Genomic DNA, 15,963 nt, shown 5'->3' with positions numbered 1-15,963 from the left:
TAATATCTTGAGATTCTTTTTATATAATAATGTAAAAGAATAGAAGATTATTTATATCTTATTATATATCAATTATTTCTCAATTCCGAAAAATAGTTTAATAATAAACTTTGCACAATGAATTTTTTAGAAAATTAAAATAATTTGACTCCGTCATGATTTTAGAGAAAATATTCTCAAAAACTTTGATTTTTTAAGCCGACTATTAATTCATTATATCAATCTTTGCTTGAATGTTTAGTTTAAAGTTTAAAATTCTTTACTTATGTCCAAAAATGTGTTATGTAAACATTAAACTACGATCAATCTCCAAAAACTCACTTAGATTAACCAAATTACAAAACCATTTCATGTTTTGTAAAAGATAAATATGCATCACATTTGTTGTCTTAGTTTATTTTTAAAATCTTGAATGATTTCATCATTCTAAATTATACATCTCTATCTCTTTCTATAGGTAATTAAACAACCATTTATCTATTATAGGAATTTGTACATAATTGTTGACAATATTTATAGCAGAAAAAACTCAATCAACGAGTAAAATTATCATCAGTAAAGTTAACTAAGGCAAACAATAGTAAGATACTAATGTCTCTTAATTCTAAAATGGCAGTATAGATATGCATTGTCAAATCATACATTTCTTTTTGCCTAGTAACCGTTATATAGGAAAAATACATAACATATAAAATGATATTAAATTTTAGTGTAACTTCTTTTCTTGTAATTTTATCTTTCATTTATACTTTTTTTTAACAATTTTATCCTTTCATACTAAACAAATCATATAAAGTTTAGGTAAATTATATTATCACAATCGATCAAAACGTAAAACAAAAAAAGGAAAGGGAAGGAAACAGTGTGAAGTCAATAGACCATTGTGGTAGGAAAGAAGCAGTGATAGTCTCGATGAAACTAAAATAAACTACTAATTCCAATCAGAAACAAATAAACCACATGGGGAGCCATCAAATCTCCACTTTTGTAGCCCTGCTCAATGCCTACCGACTATCAGAACATAACTGAAGCACCTACATTTACCATTCAAAATCAAAACTCAATGGATCCGATCAACATGACTGAACATAGCACTTATAAATAAATATATGGTTTCTGGTGGAGCATAAAAACAATGTTGGAGTATAAAAACCTACTCACTAACAGCTTCCAATCAAAACCACCACTCTAGCTAGCGTCCAGAGAAGTTTCCACCACCACGTCTTGAGTTAGTTTGACCCCTCTCCCTAAATCTTCCCCCAGTGTGATAGCTATCATCTTTGGATCGATCAGAATTGTCTGATTTGCTGTCACCATGTGGCCCAACAGCATGGTACTCATAATGATGGTTTGAACCTTGTCTTTCTCGGTCATGATAATGTCTGTTATCTTGCCCATGTGAATTCCAATCTCCCTGAGATTCATGTACCTTCCCAAAACGGTTATGGTTTCCATTTTTGCGAACTCCAGATGATGGGTGTTGCCGATGCCTAGGGTCCATACTTGTAGGAGCCTGCTCACTTGAGCTAACAGCTACATGATTTGGGGAGTGGACATGGCCTTTACGTGGAGCATTTCTACTCTCTCTTATAGCTTCCGGGATCCCAAGATTTGGAACTTCTCGACCCTTGCTCTTCTCAGAGACTAATTGACTGGGAGGTTGTGCAATAAGAGGGCTAGACTCCTTATCTTGACCATCCGGAAATGATACACCAACGTGAAGAGAAAACTCCTTTTTCTTGGGTCTATTTCCTCTCTGATTATTTGATGCCTGAAATTTGGGTTGCCAGTGAGATGACCCATGTTCTCCAATACTCTGACTTTCCTTTAAAACAACCTTGATATCTGGCTGATTGTGCACGGAGGATGATACCAGTGTTTCAGTTTTCCTAGTAGCCCCAGCATTTTTCTTCAGATCAACATCATGGTTCACACCTGCATCCTTCTGTCGTCTAAAAGGAACCTGCCTCTCCCTGACCATTGCTTTATGATCTTTAATAATAGGAACATAAACTGGAACATCTGAATCATGATTGGCTGGATTGTTTATGCCATCAGGTTTACTAGTCTCATTAGCATACTTCGATTGTCCTTTCAACAAGCTTGTTTCAGACATCTGCACTTGCTGACGCTCCATCGGTATCTGAATATTTTGATAGGAGCTAGAACCACGGTTCACTCCATCTTGCATGTCATGCACATCATTTGATTCTGTTGAATTCCTTTGCCGCCATGACCCATGTGTTTTTCCCTTCCAAGCCCTAGTCTGCCAGCTATCTCCATTTTTAGACTCCATTACAGAACCCACTTTTCCAACACCTTGAGAACCAGCATCAACACATTCATCCATAGGAACCTGACTTATTGAGGACACCATTCTTTGTAAACTTCCTTGCTGAGCCATTTCTTTTGCAACAGGTTTTGGAACATATCTCTCCATTTCAGCCCTCTTATTTTTTATACTATTTACCTTCTGGTCACTCTTTGAAGGAACAATTACCTCAATTTTAATCTTCTCTACCTTGTTCGGTGGTTTAACAGGGGCCCACATCAAAACATCACTCCCATGGGAATTATCTGCTTGTCTATTAGCTTGCATGTGTCTTGGCATCCTTCGAGAATGCTGTGATTTCAACTGGCGATTCATTTTACCATAAGATTCTTCATTTTCAGAATATCTTTGTTCTGAATTCTGATTTGGGTCTTTAGACAAGGATGAGGACTGAAGTAAACCCTGATCTAACTCGATGTCTTCCATGAGTTTGTTTTCAACAAAGCTTGTAGAATGATTGGCTTCCTGCGGTATTGTTGTTGGTAATGCACCCAACAATGAAATCTCTTCAACTTTCTCTTTGTTTTTGCTACTCGGGTTATTCTTTCTTTTTGGGTTTACAGATGACTCAACCATAGAAGTTGAATTCATGGGTAAACCTGAGACGAAGGCTGAACTTACTTCATTCGTAACACTGCCAGAAGACACACTAACATAATCCATTTTGTCATTCTCGTCTTTTGCAGAAGTTGAGGTGGTAGAAACATTCAAAGTCTTGCCTAGAGAAAGATTATGCTTTTGTTTATAGCCTGCTCTTTTCTGCTTTGAGTCAACATTGTTGTGAGCCTGTAAGTGTATAGCATTAGTGTCATCGGCACAATTAACATCCTGGTCCAAGGCCACTGACTGAATATGATTTACAACATTCTGACATGCATCATTGTCATTCGGCATTACAGATGAATTGGCTGCCCCAGATTTGCTCAATACTGTTGCTGATTCAAAAGGTTGAAATTCTTCCTTCTTATTCTGTAGGGCAGAATTTGCAGCATACACTTTCTGCATTGAACCTTTCACTGCTTGTGTGCGCTTGTTTACCTCCTCTAACTTCACTAGAGATTTAGCTTTTTGCTTTTTATTCCACTCCACCTCTTCCTTCTGTAGTTGCTTCGTCCCTTGCTTGGCTAACTCATTTGTTTTAGCACGCTGAAGATTTTCAAATTGTGCAAGAGTTAAATGCAAGCATAACAAGTAGTAAGTACGAAAATGGTGTATGTATTACCTGTTCATGGCTATCGGCTGAATCAGATAAGGTTTGCATAGATTCTCCTCCGCTCCTTACTTGGCTATAAGACCTGGACCTTTCGTAGGCATCAACAGATATATGATGCTCGCCAACAAGAATGCTAGATGCTTCCAACTGTACACCTGATGAAGTTGAAGAATCTATGACCCCAGGTTTCTTTCGCCAATCATCAGTATCTCGAGTATTGAGCCTTCCCTTACGATAATTGCCTCTGCCTTGCATGCCATGAGTAATTTGCCTGTTCACAAGTATTTTAATACTTTCACCACGATAAATGAACACCAGTTAGAACAGTTAAAATCAAGAAGTTATGGCAAACCTGGGTTCAGCGGCAAGGGTTGCCTCGGGAAATACACCACCACCACTGGCTTCATTTTCCACATGGCTACCAGCATGAAACTTATTCCTCCTCTCCTCTTTACTTTTAGTAGATGATACATCCCTGGCTTTTGCATTTAAACCCTCTATCTTCTGAATCAAAGTGGAATCTTTAGGGGCAGATGATAGTCTTGAAGAAATTTCTAGCGTATTAGAGGCTACACCATCTGTTTTCTTTGCCGAAATATTATCAAACCTATTAAAGCTTCCTGTACTTTCAAGAGACTTAGCATTATTGACAGAACTAGATCCTTGATTTCCCGATGTTTGAGAAGAAGCTGCTTTGCCATGAGAACTTGTTCTCTTTAAATCCATCTCCGTGTTCCATCTATGATCATTCTCCTGGACAGACATTCTTGGTTGGTCCCTCACATTGGCATATGATGCATTCTTTGTTAATGAGTCCTCCCAGTTTGTTGGTTCATTTTTTCTATCCCACTCATTGTGTTGCTTAAGAAGAACTCTGTATGGTCTTGAGGTATCAGGACTATGACTGGATTCTACTGGCTCCAAGGCCAACTGTTTTACAGCAGGACCAAGTCCACCGGATCTACTGTGTGAATTGCCAGTCTCAGGTGGATTCTGACTTGGGTTCCTATTATAAACAGAGGGACCAGCTGCCATTCCCATGAAATGAACATCTCGTTCATTTGAATTACAATAACCCATTGGAGGACCATAGTACCCTTCATAGGCCATTGGGCCAGGATAGAAACCAGGTCTCAACGGCATACCTGGAGGAATGTAAGCATCAGGCATATGGGGCCTGTAGACTTCTCCATTTTTATGATGCCCTGTTGGACCACATCCATGAGGGGGAATTTGAGGTGGATTGGCAAAACCAGTAGGTGGAATATGTGGACGATAAAATGGAAACGGTTCAATTGGGAAGCCACCTGGAGCAACAGGAGTTCCAAATGGAGGGCCATTAGGTGGACCTCTTAACCAAATACCACCTTGATGGTTGTTTACTGGAGCACCACACCAAACATCAAAGTGCTGAGGTGGAATAACAGCATTAGGAAAGGGCGGGAGATTCCCCCGCCATTTCTCTATTCCAGGTCCCATACCATCTTCATTGAAGGCCTGATAGTCTCTTCTCCAAGAATTTTCAGTTTCACCCTTCCTATTTGCATGAACAGGAACACCAACTGTAATAGAAGCAACACACTATTATTGTTATAAATGATAAAACGCATAATCCTAGAAGCAAAAATAGGCAGAACCAAAACTAAACCAATACATTAATATAACAGCAAGAGCATAAAGACAAACCTACAGTTGAGGTCTCATTTTTCTCTTTCCCGAGTCCAGCAGAAGAGTCAGGCCGAATATGAGAATCGTGGTCTGCTAAATGATACATATATTTTTCATAACAAAAAAATAAATTAAACCTCAACCATTTATGAAGTCACTCTTTAGATTTGGGTTGCATATAACCAACATAGCAACTACTCCCTCCGTCCAAAATAATTGAGCTATTTGATCATTTCACATATTAAGAAAAGTGTATAAATGCAAGAGAGAATATTTTATTAAATTATTCTTGTTAGGTATTAGTACATTATCAATATCATAAATGCATAGTATATTGCATTGTAAATGATGTAAGTAATATTAATTCAAGGGTACAATTGGAAAGAAGTGCATAGGAAGTCGAAAGGGTCAATTATTTTGGGATAATTTTTTTTTTTTGCAAATGGGTCAATTGTTTTGGGACAGAGGGAGGACTAAGAAGAATTGAAGAGGAAATTTTGAAGGTGACAGGGCAGGACACCAGATAATTGAAAAAAGTGTTTTCAAACAATATCATTGCAGTGTAGTAACAGAAACCACTCCTCAATGGAAATGCATATTGTAAATTAAAATAATACAAATGCAACTAAGACCAAAGAATGCAGTACTGTTATCAATGTAAAATGCTAATCAATATAAAACCATAATCATCTTGGTGCTGATAATAGTTATGCACAATGTGCTACCTTGCAACTCAGAATTAGGTACAGATTTATCTTTCTCGGAACCAAGAGTAGGAAAATCTCCAGATCTCAAAGAAAAATCATCATTCTTGCATTGTGTAATTCCCTACATAAGGACAGTGGTACAATGTCAGACATAAATGAAAAATCAATTTTGATAACATCCCTGGAAATAACTACAACATAAGAACTTGAAATAAATTAGGAGAAAGTTAAATGACGCAATGGTCTTATTTTTACGAATAAAAAGATCAAATACTACTGTAGCATTACTCTAACTAGTACAAGTCCAAATCCACTAATAAAATAAGAATGTGTTTGTCAAATCATCAAAAACACATTCCCAGGAATACATGCGTAGGAATGTAGATTCCAATAAGGTGGAAAGAAATTTTATATTTAAAATTTTTTTTTTTTTTAGCTCCTATAATAACTACCTATTGCTGTTACATACTCCACACCACATATTAATGACCCCACCACCCTAACATTAGAAAGTACCACAGTACCCTTAATTAATAAAACTTATTCCCTCTCTTCTTCAAGATTTGGAAACTGTCACCTTCCATATGACATGGAGTGTTTAGCGGTGTTACCACTATATGGTGTAAGCCACATGAATTAAACATCATTAGTGTGTTCTGTTCAAATTGGCCATCCAACATATTCTCAACAAATTGAAGATACAATGAAAATGTTATGACTTATGACATATTTTTGGATACTCAAATAGTTTCATTAACCTATGCCCCGTGACAAGCTATGCATCGTTCCCAAACAATAGAAAGAAGGTACACAATGGAAAATTATAGGCTACAGTAGAAAAAAAACTCCCACATCCATTGATGTCATTTTCCATGCAACATCTTAAACATTAGTTAAATAAATCTATCAATCTATTAATACCACAAATTAAAGCAAAAGCATTGTATGAAGTGACTGATGATAGAATCATAAGCCGAAACCGCAGAAGCCTACCAATTTCTCTGCAGTTCTACCAACATCCCAAGCCACTGAATTTTCAGTCACATGTTCAGCAAACCGAGATAATTCTGAGCTACTGGGTCTTGTTTCAGCACTGCGAGGACGCAATGATGTCTGTGAAGTCCGACTTGATGTCAGTACCCCAGATGACGATGAAGGCCGAGAGTTTGATCCCCATGCTCTAGAAGTTAGTTCAGAAGCACTATCACTACCAGAAGTTGAAGGTCGTGTCCCACTTCCACCAGATGATGGACGGGCACTGAGTTGACTGGGTGAACTAGCCCCACCACTGGCATTTGGAGACACAGAAGAACCCCATGCGCTTAACGCAGAAGATGGTGATTTACTGCCCCAGCTGAGGGTACCCCTAATCAGCATAAGACAACAAAACAACCAATTGTCTAGTCTAGAGGAACAAAAGCAGCAGAAAAATACATATTACCCAGATTAATAGAATATTTACTCACTTGGGAACAATCTCCACATTTGGGTCTATACCGTGATTTTCTAACCTTAAAACAAAAGAAAATAAGAAAAACATGTTTAGATCATGAACCAGCCATACTAGTTAACTAAGAAGGTAAATAGTCTAGTCAGAAATCAAATACCTCTGACTGGGTAAATTTATAGGTTTTGGAACGGCAACTTTCCCTAACACTGTCATACCACCTTTTCTGGTGGAAGAGGCCCACCTGTGCAATATTATCAGCATTAACTTCTATGCAGCCAATTAATGAAAATACATTCATGTACACATAAAGGAGTGATCAAAATTTGAAACCTCCTCACTTAAGAAACATAGTGGTTAGCATTAGAATCATATGATCATAATAACAGTTGGTTTGCTACAAGGACATATCACAACATGGTATGCATAGCAAAGCACAAATTAGCTTTTGAATACCCAAATCCCTCATCACTAGCCCATTTCTAGCAGCTTCCAATGCACATAAGTCAAAAAGTACCTTCTCTCCCCACTCAACATGCTTGAAGTCATAGCCTGGTTGTCGCCACACGACCATTCAAGCCAACTTAAAGGCCTGATGAAAAAGAAACAGAAAACAACAATAGTGTCGATATAATATATTGCAATTATGGAAGTATATATTTGAAATTATAACATAACATTACCACTAAATTTCAGAGGGGGAAGAGAGCAGGGTTGAACTTTTTCTTAAATTTTGTTGGAACATTCAGGAATTACATAAACTGATTTCTTTAAATATAGTTGTCTAGTGGCAGCTAAATCCTGACAACCCATCTCATTACTACTATCTCAAAATTCTAAGCCCTTATCCAAAATCAAGATTAAGGACATTCATATTCATAATCATATCTCATTACAAATTATGGTTATAATTGTATGTTGCCACTCATCGAAAGCACCATTTCATTAAACACTTTCCATCGGCACGTTCTCTCACTACCTAATTATGAAGCAATAAGATAGACATGAACACAATACAAAACACATAATAATTTCAAGGCTTAAATGTACTTTTAGCCCCTCAAGTTTCTCAATTATGCGATTTTGGACCCCCTAATTTTTTTGAGCAATTTTAATTCCTACGATTTAACCCCTTTCTGATTTCTTAGCCCGCGATTGATATATGGTTAGATTTATTTGAAGTCTATGATAGTAACATAAACCCTCCACACCTAATCATTTATCCCTCTTTCATCTCTTCCATTTCCAAACAAACAAACTCATCCCAATCAGTAATAGCAATAAGCCCTTCAACAAGCACACTCATTTCAACCCCAACATCAAACTCAGTATGATGATCATATACCTACTCACCAACGCATCATCCACCATGAAATCCCAAACACAAACAGTCATATCATAAGAACAAAAAACCATCAAATTCCACACATGCGGAAAATTTTGCACCTTTCTAACAGCATACTCATGCCCATTAAGCAACGAAATCGGAACCCTAAAGCTTCTAACTTCCCAAAACTTAATCAACTTATCTACGGAGGATGTGGCAATGATACAGTCATGGTATTTGTTCTAATTACAGGAAAGAATATCAAATCGTGCGCGGGAAGGATCATGGTTGGAAAATGTGACGTCGTAGATTCCGTCGGCAATATCGTAAGCAGCAAGTTCGTTGAACTCCGAACAATCCTCGGCTTCACGCGATGGTGAGAGAAACAACACGATAGACATAGAGAGGGTTTGAGTTTGTACCTGAGAGAATGAGCCGATTAAGAGTGGATTCTTCTTCCACCAAGAACGAAAATTGCTATAGCTTTTTTTTTATGAAAAAAATTGCAGAAGCTTTTGGAATGGAATGGTAGGAGGAGAAATATGAAAGGGAGAGAAAGATAAACTGTGTGTAGTAGTTGTAGGGTGAGGATTGAGAGGGGAAATTACGAAAAAGAAACAGAGGTCGTGGAGAATGTTTGCTGAAAATAAATGTCCAAATGGAAATGAAAAAAGATGAAACAGGAGAAATAATTACGTGTGATGAGTGTACGTATCATGGACTTCAACTAAAACATCAATTAGAGACTCAGAAATTAAAAGGGTGTAAATATGAGGATTAAAAGTGTATTTAAGTTTAATTTCAAAAATGAAAGTGACTGAATATACATACATGTCTGATGATGTGCTAACGTGATATCTTTTTTAATATGAAATGTAGGTATTACATAAATACCTACCTGTTATTGAATAAAATAAAAGATATTAATTTTTCTCATTCACTTTCCAGAGAAAATATTCACTATGGATTTATTATTATATTCTATTTCTAAAAATAGAAATAAAGAAGTCGAAGTACTAGTTTTAAGAACATACAAAAAATCAAAATTGACAGACAATATTAATCTTTTCAGGTGTCTAAATCAAATTACTATTGATTTGATTATCTATAGTTGATATTACTTATTTTATTCTTTAAAGTAAAAATTATTTTAAAAAAAAAAAAACCTTAATTCTTGAATAAGATGGTTTAAGATTTTAAAATATAAAATTATTAAAAAGAAAAATAGTAAATTTTACATATATAAATTTAATATTTCCAAAATTTTCAAGATTAAATAAAATCCACGTATTTAATATCAAACTTGACTATTTTAAAAGTATATATAACACTTGTTATAATATTTGTTTATAATATGATACAGACATTTTGTAAGCTCTAATATGACTTTTTTGAGGATCTGACTGTATATGATAACTTATTTAAACTTTTATTTAAATACGTCAAACAATTATACTTATCGATGTTGAAATAGGTTGATTTAATTCACAAAGTCTAACCTTTTTAGATAAACTTCTTAAAAAAGTGGTATTATCTGTTTAAAAAGTTCGGTCGAAGTTTATCATAGACTAAGCCACAAGTCTAACTCACTTTTAAAATCATTTTCCATAACTCCCCTAGCTGGGAAGAAAATGGAATTGGGTTAAAATCTACTAATTTTACGTGACAACAACATGCATATCAATTAGCTATAAAGGTCCCAAATAAATATAAAAACACACTATGAACTAAAAATAAGATTTTTGAAAATTTCAGCAATCAATGAGTATTTTTTTTTCAAAAGATTAAACTCAGAAACCTCTATATTTGTGAAAACAATAATATATTTAAGCTTTCTAAATAAAAAGGAAGGGACATCAACAGGAAGTACGAAGTCATAGACGGGAGCGGTCTCCACGAATTTAAAAACAAAATGTCATGCCATCAAATTGCTATTTTCAATCAGATACATAGGAAGAATAATAAATCACAGGGCACCCATCCATCAAAACTCCTTCTCCCCGAAACCAAAAAGGAGGCATCATCTTCATTGTTCCTAGCTCTGCCAAATGCCTACTGACCATCAAAACATAACTGACGTGCAACTGCATTTACCATTCAAAACTCAGTGTATCCAAAACCTGCACTACATATACCCCAATATATGTATGGCTTCTGATGGAGCACAAAAACCATCTTGAAGTAGAACTACTACTCATTAACAGCTTCTAATTAAAACCACCACTCTAACTAGCGTCCAGAGAAGTTTCCACCTCCTCGTCTTGAGTGAGTTTGACCTCTGTCCCTAAATCTTCCCCCAGCATGATAATTACCATCTTTAGGTCGTTCAAAGTTGTCTGATTGGCTGTCACCACCATGTGGCCCAACAGATTGGTACTCATTATGAAAGTTTGGACCTTGTCTTTCCCGGTTTGCAGGCTGGTCATGATGATACCTGTTATCTTGCACAGCTGTTTTCCAATCTCCCTGAGATTCGTGTCCCTTTCCAAAACGATTTTGGTTTCCATTTCTGCGACCTCCAGATGATGGGCGTTGCTGATGCCTAGGATCCATACCTGTTGGAGCCTGCTCATTTGAGCTAACAGCTACCTGATTTGTGGAGTGAGGATGGCCTTTTGGTGGAGCATTTCTACTCTCTCTTACAGCATCTGGATTCCCTAAATTTGGAGGATCTCCACCCTTGCTCTTTTCAAAGACCAATTGGCTGGGAGGTTGTGCTACATGAGTGCTAGACTCCTTGTCTTGACCATCTTGAAATGATGCACCAGCATGAGTAGACTCCTTTTTCTTGGGCCTGTTTCCTCTCTGTGTATTTGATGCCTGGAATTTGGGTTGCCAATGAGATGAGATGCGTTCTCCAGTACTTCGGCTTTCCTTTAAAACAGCATTGACATCTGGTTGATTGTGCTCAGACAATGATGATAGAGTTTCAGTTTTTCCTGTGTCCCCGGCATTTTTCTTCTGATCAACATCATGGTTCACCCTTGTGCCTTTCAGTCCTCTAAAAGGGACCTGCCTCTCCCTGACCGTTGCTTTAGGATCTTCAATAATAGGAACAGAATCCACAAAAGCAGAATCATGATTGTTGGGATTGTTTGAGCTATCAGGTTTGCTAGTGTCATTAACATGCTTCTTTTGTCCTTTCAAGAGGCTTGTTTCAGACTTTTGAAATTGCTGATGCTCCATCGGTATCTGAATATTTTGATAAGAGTTTGAACCATGGTCCACTCCATCTTGCATGTCATGAACATCAGTAGATTCTGTTAAATTCCGTTGCCGCCATGATCCATGTGATTTGCCCTTCCAAGCCCTAGTCTTCCTGCTATCTCCATTTTTAGACTCCATTCCAGAACCCATCTTTCCAACTGCTGAAGTAGTATGCTGAGATATCTGGGGGCCTTGAGAACAAGAATCAACTCTTTCAACACAGTCATCTGTCGGAGCCAGACTTATTGAGGACACCATTTGTTGTAAACTTACTTGCTGAGCCATTTCTTTTGCAACAGGTTTTGGTATATATCTCTCCATTTCAGCTCTCTTATTTTTTAAATTATGCACCTGTTGGTCATTCTTTGCAGGAACAATTACTTCAATTTTACTTTTGTCACTTGAGTCATTCACGATCTCTATCTTGTTAGGTGGTTTAACAGGTGCCCACATCAAAACATCACTCCCATGGGATTTCTCTGCTTGTCTATTAGCCTGCAAGTTTCTTGGTGTCCTACGAGAATGTTGTGATTTCAATTGGCTATTCATTCTACCGTAGGATTCTTCATTTTCTGAATATCTTTGCTCTGAATACTGATTTGGATCTCTAGACAAGGATGATGACTGAAGTGAGCTATGATCTAATCCGATGTCTTCCCTGGGTTTATTTTCAACAGAGCTTCTAGGAAGATTGGTTTCCTTTGGTATTGCTGTTGGTAATGCAGCCAACGATGAAATTTCTTCAACTTTCTGTTTGTTTTTGCTATTCCTATTATTCTTCCTTTTCTGGTTTACAGATGACTCGACCATAGAAGTTGAATTCATGGGTAAGCCTGAGACAAAGGCTGAACTTACTTCATTTGTAGCAAAGCCGGAAGATTCATTTACACAAGCTGCTGTGTCATTCTCAACTTTTGGGGCAGTTGAGGTGGTAGAAACATTCAAAGTCTTGCCTAGAGAAAGATTATGCTTTTGTTTATAGCCCATTCTTTTCTGCTTTGAGGCAACATTGTTATGAACCTGTAAAGCATCAGCGGCATCAGCAGAATTATCATTGGGGTACAAGGTCACTGACTGATTCTGATTCTGATTCAGAACAGGTTCTTTGTCAGCATTCTTTAGTGTCTCTAAAGGTGTTTCACTGGATAAGATGGGTGGTTTTTCAACTCTGTTAGTGTTGGTATCACTAATCTGACATGCAACATTGTCGTTAGACACTACAGATGAATCGGCTGCTCCAGATTTGCCCAATACTGTTGCTGTTTCAGAAGGTTGAAATTCTTCTTGCTTCTTCTCTAGGGAATAATTTGCATCATACTCTTTCTGTGTTGACCCTTTCACAGTTTGCATGCGCCTGTTTACTTCATCTAACTTCACTAGACTTTTAGCCTTTTGCTTTTTAGTCCGCTCCACCTCTTCCTCTTGCAGTTGCTTAGTCCGTTGCTTGGCTAGCTCTTTTGTTTTAGCATGCTGAAGAGTTTCAAAGTGTGCAAGATTTAAATGTAAGCACAGCAAGTAGTAAGTACTGAAATGGTGTATGCATTACCTGTGCATGGCTATCAGCTGAAGTTTGCGTAGATTCTCCTTCGCGCCTTACTAGGCTATTGGACCCAGACCTTTCATAGGCATCAACAGATATTTGATGCTCACCAACAAGAATGTTAGATGCATCCAACTGTGTACCTGATGTAGTTGAAGAATATATGACCCCGGATTTCTTTCGCCAACCATCGGCATCTTGAGTATCGAGTCTACCCTTACGGTGATTGCCTCTGCCTTGCATGCCATGTGAAATATGCCTGTGCATAAGCATTTCAATATATTCACCACTATAAACGAACAACAATTAGAGCAGTTAAGATCAAAAAGTTATGGCCAACCTGGATGTAGCTGTTCCACTGAAAGATGATGATTCAAAATTCTTTTCGCCTTCAAAAGCACCTACTCCACGAGCAGCTGGATTTTTTGCTTCAGTGGCAAGGGTTGCCTCAGAAAACACAACACCAGCATTGACTTCATTTTCCACAAGGCTACCAGCATGAAACTTATTCCTCCTCTCCTCTTTACTTTTAGTAGATAAATTATCCCTGGCCTTTGCATTTAAACCCTCTATCTTCTGAATCAGAGAGGAATCTTTAGGGGCAGATGATGGTCTTGAAGAAATTTCTAGCATATTAGAGGCTACACCATCTGTTTTCCTTGCCGAAATATTATCAAACCTATTAAAGCTTCCTGTGCTTTCAAGAGATTTAGCATTATTGACAGAACTAGATCCTTGATATCCTGATGTTTGAGAAGAAGCTTCTTTGGCACGAGCATTTGTTCTCCTTAACTCCATTTCCATGTTCCTACTTTGATCGTTGTCTTGAACAGATACTGTAGGCTTGTCCCTCACATTGGCAAATGATGCATTTGTTGTTAACAAGTCTTCCCTGTTTGTTGGTTCATTTTTTCCATCCCACTCGTTGTGTTGCTTAAGAAGAACCCTGTAGGGTCCGACAGTATCAGGAGTACGACTAGATTCTACCGGTTCTGAGGTCAATGGCTTTACTGCGGGATTAGGTCCATCTGATCTACCATGTGAATTGCCAGGCTCGGGTGGATTCTGGCTTGAGCTCCTATTATAAACAGAGGCTCCAGCTACCATTCCCATGAATGGAACATCTCGTTCGTTTGAATTACAATATCCCATTGGAGGACCATAATATCCTTCAAAAGCCATTGGACCAGGAAAAAAACCAGGTCTCAATGGCATACCTGGAGGAATGTAAGCATCAGGCATATGTGGTCTGTAGACTTCTCCATTCTTATGATGCCCTCTTGGACCACTTCCAGGAGGGGGAACATGAGGTGGATTGGCAAGACCAGCAGGTGGAATGTGTGGACGATAAAATGGAAATGGATCGATTGGAAAGCCACCTGGAGCAACAGGAGTTGCAAAGGGAGGACCATTAGGTGGACCTCTGAACCAAATATCACGTTGATGATTATTTACTGGAGCACCACGCCAAACATCAAAGTGCTGAGGAGGAATAGCAGCATTAGGATAGGGCTGGAAATTCCCCTGCCATTTCTCTACTCCAGGCCTCATACCATCCTCGTTGAAATCCTGATAGTCTCTTCTCCAATAATTTGCAGTTTCACCCTTCGCATTAGCATGAACAGGAACATCATCTGTAACAACACACAAAATTGTCACTATAAATGATAAATCAAAAGCAGAAATAGACAGTAACAAGATCGAACCAACACATTAATTTAACAGCAAGATTATGAAGACGAACCAACAGTTAGGGTCTCATTTTTCTCTTTCCCAAGTCCAGAAGAAGAGCCAGGTCGAATATGAGAATTGTGGTCTGCCAATGATTGATAAATATTTAATCAACACTAACAAATGCAATGATTTCTAAACAACAATTTAAATCTCTAAAGTTAATTTTTCTCAACCTTTTTTTTTTTGAAGAAGCTAAATTTTTCTCAACCATTTTAAATTCATACCATACAGAACTACTAAATTTACAAAACAAAACACCTAGAAACTAAGAACAAGTCATGTAAGAGCATGGAAATCTATCAGCATGTCTAATTCAGACAAAAAAATACCACTAAAAACTCCCCAAGCTAACATGACAGACAGTAGGCAAAACCCAAATTTCTAATAAAACCCTTATAAGTTTCTGTGTGCATATATACACAACAACTACTAGTAGTTCAAGGGGAAAACTGAAAGGGGACATGACGGGGAAGGGCACTGGATACTTGAGACAAGTAAACAACATAAACAAGAATCCTGAGAGCCTCAGAAAAATCATTGTAGTGACAGCAACTGCTCCTCAATGAACAATGTATGCAGTGTAAATATAAAAATACAAATGAAACTAAGACCAAAGATTGCAGCACTATTATCAATGTAAAATTGCTATTCAATTTAAAACCATAATCCCCTTAGTACCGATAACAGTTATGCATAATATGCTACCTTGCAACTCAAAATTATGTACAGGTTTGTCCTTCTCAGAACCAAGAGTAGGAAAATCTCCTGAGCTCAAAGAAAAATTATTA

At 37.4% G+C, this 15,963-nt stretch overlaps 2 protein-coding genes across 9 annotated transcripts; both read right to left on the bottom strand.

Annotated features, from left to right (window-relative positions):
* Nucleotides 1-865: 865 nt before the first annotated feature.
* Nucleotides 866-9,431, bottom strand: LOC101488646 (protein MODIFIER OF SNC1 1-like). Of its 8 annotated transcripts, none has more exons than XM_004501837.4 (10): nt 9,117-9,431; nt 7,885-7,959; nt 7,528-7,611; nt 7,387-7,431; nt 6,914-7,286; nt 5,939-6,041; nt 5,232-5,306; nt 3,898-5,107; nt 3,555-3,816; nt 866-3,478 (listed from the first exon to the last, which is right to left on the bottom strand). In XM_004501837.4, exons 2-10 carry the CDS (start codon nt 7,914-7,916, stop codon nt 1,193-1,195), a joined length of 4,470 nt encoding a protein of 1,489 aa, XP_004501894.1. In that variant the 5' UTR covers nt 7,917-7,959; nt 9,117-9,431; the 3' UTR covers nt 866-1,192. The 8 variants fall into 8 exon arrangements, with proteins under 8 accessions (XP_004501894.1, XP_004501897.1, XP_004501896.1 ...); XM_004501840.4 differs by having other exon boundaries at nt 6,914-7,274; XM_004501839.4 differs by having other exon boundaries at nt 5,232-5,303; nt 9,117-9,430.
* Nucleotides 9,432-10,499: 1,068 nt separating this feature from the next.
* LOC101502670 (protein MODIFIER OF SNC1 1-like) lies at nt 10,500-15,956 on the bottom strand. Its single transcript, XM_027334807.2, has 5 exons — nt 15,881-15,956; nt 15,186-15,257; nt 13,782-15,075; nt 13,448-13,700; nt 10,500-13,371 (listed from the first exon to the last, which is right to left on the bottom strand). Exons 3-5 carry the CDS (start codon nt 14,990-14,992, stop codon nt 10,924-10,926), a joined length of 3,912 nt encoding a protein of 1,303 aa, XP_027190608.1. The 5' UTR covers nt 14,993-15,075; nt 15,186-15,257; nt 15,881-15,956; the 3' UTR covers nt 10,500-10,923.
* Nucleotides 15,957-15,963: the final 7 nt, after the last annotated feature.

Source organism: Cicer arietinum, chromosome 5, assembly GCF_000331145.2.
Source record: "Cicer arietinum cultivar CDC Frontier isolate Library 1 chromosome 5, Cicar.CDCFrontier_v2.0, whole genome shotgun sequence".
Lineage (NCBI taxonomy): Eukaryota > Viridiplantae > Streptophyta > Magnoliopsida > Fabales > Fabaceae > Cicer > Cicer arietinum.
The sequence above is the reverse complement of the archived record's forward strand: the minus strand, read 5'-3'. Positions and strand labels throughout refer to the sequence as shown.

What these genes read in the sequence shown, in the direction of transcription:
- LOC101488646 (XM_004501837.4), bottom strand. Translation starts at nt 7,916, where the DNA reads ATGACTTCAAGCATGTTGAGTGGGGAGAGAAG. An exon ending in AATGTGGAGATTGTTCCCAA is followed by an intron (nt 7,287 to 7,386) that starts GTGAGTAAATAT and finishes TATGCTGATTAG; the next exon opens with GGGTACCCTCAGCTGGGGCA. An exon ending in ACCTAATTCTGAGTTGCAAG is followed by an intron (nt 5,307 to 5,938) that starts GTAGCACATTGT and finishes TGTATCATTTAG; the next exon opens with CAGACCACGATTCTCATATT.
- LOC101502670 (XM_027334807.2), bottom strand. Translation starts at nt 14,992, where the DNA reads ATGAGGCCTGGAGTAGAGAAATGGCAGGGGAATTTCCAGCCCTATCCT. An exon ending in AGTGGAACAGCTACATCCAG is followed by an intron (nt 13,701 to 13,781) that starts GTTGGCCATAAC and finishes GCTTATGCACAG; the next exon opens with GCATATTTCACATGGCATGC. An exon ending in CAGCTGATAGCCATGCACAG is followed by an intron (nt 13,372 to 13,447) that starts GTAATGCATACA and finishes GAAACTCTTCAG; the next exon opens with CATGCTAAAACAAAAGAGCT.